We start from the raw sequence: 3,901 nt of genomic DNA on the forward strand, positions 1-3,901 counted from the left end.
ATAAAAAGGAAAGGGAAGAAAACGAAAAGAAGAGAGAAAATATGATCGGAGATAGTGACTTATATGTCGGGACTCGTGGATGACCCACTATGTACTTAATAGCAGATGCTTTTTGTTTGCGGTACTTCGCGTTTTGTGTGCAGATGTATGTATGTAGTTTTCTATGTACGTATTAATACACGTGCGTACGGTGTGCGTGTAGGTTGAATGCAATATGCGAGATTATCGTAATCTTGGCTGCTCGTCGACATACGTATATATATAATATATATATGTATATATAGTTTTCACGATCATGTTTACTTTTATGCCGTGCACGAGCGACCATTTTTCCTTCTTTTTTTCACATCGTGTTCTCGCCTGGTACGACTTGCTTCGTGCGTGTCGAAAAAAAAAAAAATGTAAAATCAACCGCCGGAGCAGCCATGTCGGCGCTTCATCGGCAGTGAACGCTCGGAACCTTTTTTCTTTTTTTTTTTTTTTTTTTTTTTTTTCTTATTCATAATAATAAAACGCTTCCAGCGACGTAGACCTCGGATGAGGAGTGTCGGGAATCGATTCTTTATTTCAACCTTCGAATTCGGGAAGATCTTCGAGAAGATGCTATCAAGATATATATATATATATCAACAGCACGTACTCTTCGAAATTGCCAAATAGTCCTTGAGAAAGGGGAGGAGAGAAAGGAAGTAACGCTCACGACATCGAAGAGATATGGCTGTCAGCCTTGGTGCTGCTCTCCGTTCTGTCGTTCTTCCTTTCACCACGCTTCTTTCTCGATCATCATCATCATCATCATCATCATCATCATCATCATCAGTCGTACGTTCGAATATATCGAACAAACGGTATATCCATATACTAGAAGCGCTGATATTCATGAGTGATTTTATCGCCGACTTTGCCACGTCGCCAGGTTAAATCGACGACGCGTTTCCGGTAGTCCTTTTTACCACCACAACCCAAAACGTTCTTAAATTCGCTGCCGCTACTGCTGCTACTACCGTGGGTCTTTTTACTGTTGTTGTCTAACGGATGTCCAAACTTTCTGATCAACGTCAACTCCGGTGAACCGGGCGAATAATTCGCCTCCGTTGAGGACACGGACACGCCGACTTCGGTGGCCAAGTGGTGGTACTTGATGCTTATGCTGTATGCTGATTGGCTGTAGTTGGTTCTGTGGAGGAACGTCTTGGGATTAACCCCAAGTTAGTTCCAAATACGCAAAAATGAGTCCCATGAGCCCGTCCCTACTGCCATACCATCCTCTGTAACGCCGAGGCAAGACACACGATTATCGTGACCGGCAAGAATTCCTGTAAAATAAAAGAAAGCATTTTGAAACAGCTCACTTTTTCTATACGATAAGACGTAAGAAATACTTCATTCATCGATACTTCGAATAAAAATACTGCATATTAAAATAATGTTAATTAGTATCATTTCTTGTATTGATTAAAAAGATAAAAAGGATAAGAATAGAGAAAAAGAAAATAAATTAAAAAGAGAAGGGCTTAAAATAAAGTTTCTCTTCTCTTCTAAAAGGCAATCTTTGATATCGAATAAAAATAACGTACCGGCTCGTTCAGCCTTCATGGAATCCCAAACGTTGCAGTTAAAATCGTCGTAGCCGGCCAGCAATAATCTACCGCTCTTGCTGAACGCTACGCTAGTGATACCGCAGATAATATTGTCGTGACTATACATGGCCAGTTCTTGATCTGCCCTAATATCGAAAAGTCTGCACGTTGCATCGTCTGAACCCGTCGCGAAAGCGTATCCATTCGGGAAGAACTGAATAATAAAATGAAATTTCCATTAAAATCACTGATTTTCCTTTCTCGTGTGAACGGATCGCGTGTCGAATTCTATATGCAAAGAGAAAAATTATCTAGAAGATTGATATTTTAGAAAATAAAATTTACCGTAACAGCGTTTATATCGCTCTCATGGCCTGGGAAAGTTTGTTTGCAAGTTCCTTCACGAATGTCCCATAATTTTGCACTAGCATCACACGCACCAGATACGAATGTGCGTGTGTCAGGAGCCAAAGACAGGGACATAACATCACCCGTGTGTCCAATAAAGGAGGTACATTGTTGACCAGTTTCTATATCCCACAGGGCACTGATCGAAAAGAAAAAAAGAAAGAAACATAATATTTTGACACAGTTCACATACTTTTACACACTATATAATTACCGATCAGAAAATGAGAACTGGAAACAATAAGGGAAAGGATGGAAAGGCTGGGACATCTTTTTATTTTATATTCATTTTTAAGTCATCTTCCTAAACGAAATAAATCCATGTTCAGCGGAATTGTTATGCAAATAAGTAGTAAGGTGCCAATTAGAAACGATTTAGATCAACGATTAGATGAAAATTATAAATATAATAATAAAAATAAATGTTCCTTACCAAGTCATATCGCCAGAACTAGTGACAATTTGGTTGTCGTCATAAAATCGACAGCAAGACAAGTACCCAGTGTGACCTGGGAGTTCTCTGCTAACTCTTACATTTCCTTCCCTAGTTTTTAGACTATAGATGGAACAAATGTTATCCAGCCCACCGCAGGCTACGAAACTACCTGATGGTGCGTACGCACAGGTCATCACCCATGAGGAGCGCAAAGGGATTGCATGAACTTTGTTGGTGGTATAACTGTCCCAAACGATCAATTTTCCATCTTGCGATGCTGACACTAAATTTCTGTCAATTCAATGAAAATAATGTATGAACGAATATTTTTCTTTCACTTTTAACAGATAAGAAATATATTTAAAATCAAAAAATCATGCTTCAAGATACCTTGAATCACTGCCCCAGTGCATGGCATAAATCTTGGCTAAGTGACCACGAAGTGTGCGTCTCGTACGCATTTGTATCCGGCCGATAGGCTCCATGCCCGACGTGGCTTGGACCAACGTCGTATCGCAAGCTGCTTTTCTGGCATCCTGAAAAACAGATATAAAAAAATAAAAGATTCGTTCAACAAATTTTACATAGTTTAGCAAAAAAAAAAGTTAATTATTTCTAAAACATTATTAAGTGAATATATTTTAAATCATTTAATTTACATCAAAAAATTTTGTTCAAATCCAATTGACAAAACGTCAAATGTCGCAATTGAACACGCCAACAAGTTAATTTAAAAAATTCTAATAAATTTCAAAAAAACCAATTCACAATCTGTAAACGGATTCTAGATTTTAAAGCTCTTCAGACTGCCCACTTCAGATGACTCAGAATGATGCATTGATGCATTCAACAAGGGAACAAGTAGAAGCATTTACTTTAAGGATCCTAATTAACATTGTTTTACGCTGACGTAAGAAAATAACCATCTTCGATACTATTTCCAGTATTCGCGCTCGAGTCGAATTATTCTCGACTGTTCAATTAAACGAGCATGAAAGAAGAGGCATGTATAAATTATGGAAATACTGTTACAGGGTATTTAAGAACGTACATTCTACGTATTACGGTCGCGTATTACCGTGCACGCCTGACGATGCGTGTAATTTCACGCACGCACGAAGAAGGGTGAAAGAGAGAAACAGGTGGTGAGGAGGAACAAGATAGAACGTGAGTAAGCGGGTAAGAGAGAAAAAGAGAGAGGTAGACCGAGCAAGAGAGAGAAGGAACGGTGGCGTATTGATCAGAGTGAAGCGACGGTTATGCCGCGCCCTACCACCACCACACGCTACATCACTACCACCTCTGACAATGAGTTTCATGTTTCCACCACCATATAAGTAGTAGAGAATTCACCGATTGTCATCGACAAGTATTTTCCAAACGGTAAGAATCGAATCAAGTTATAGATCATCTTGCGATCGACAATGATCATTCGATGATCGAATAGTTGATATTAAAAAAAAAAAAAAAAAAAAAA

At 38.9% G+C, this 3,901-nt stretch overlaps 1 protein-coding gene across 3 annotated transcripts in view; it reads right to left on the minus strand.

Moving 5' to 3' along the window:
• Positions 1–460: 460 nt before the first annotated feature.
• The window catches only part of LOC102680838 (guanine nucleotide-binding protein G(I)/G(S)/G(T) subunit beta-1), a 15,458-nt gene continuing 12,017 nt past the window's right edge, over positions 461–3,901 (minus strand). For all 3 annotated transcript variants that reach the window (XM_006610885.2, XM_006610887.2, XM_006610886.2), the window contains 5 exons: positions 2,815–2,960; positions 2,422–2,715; positions 1,926–2,127; positions 1,578–1,794; positions 461–1,316 (listed from right to left, as the gene is read on the minus strand). In XM_006610885.2, coding sequence (XP_006610948.1) covers positions 1,210–1,316; positions 1,578–1,794; positions 1,926–2,127; positions 2,422–2,715; positions 2,815–2,960 — 966 coding nt within the window. In that variant the 3' untranslated portion in view covers positions 461–1,209. The remainder of the gene's footprint in view (positions 1,317–1,577; positions 1,795–1,925; positions 2,128–2,421; positions 2,716–2,814; positions 2,961–3,901) is intronic.

The sequence above is a fragment of the Apis dorsata genome, unplaced genomic scaffold, assembly GCF_000469605.1.
Source record: "Apis dorsata unplaced genomic scaffold, Apis dorsata 1.3 scaffold_82, whole genome shotgun sequence".
NCBI lineage: Eukaryota > Metazoa > Arthropoda > Insecta > Hymenoptera > Apidae > Apis > Apis dorsata.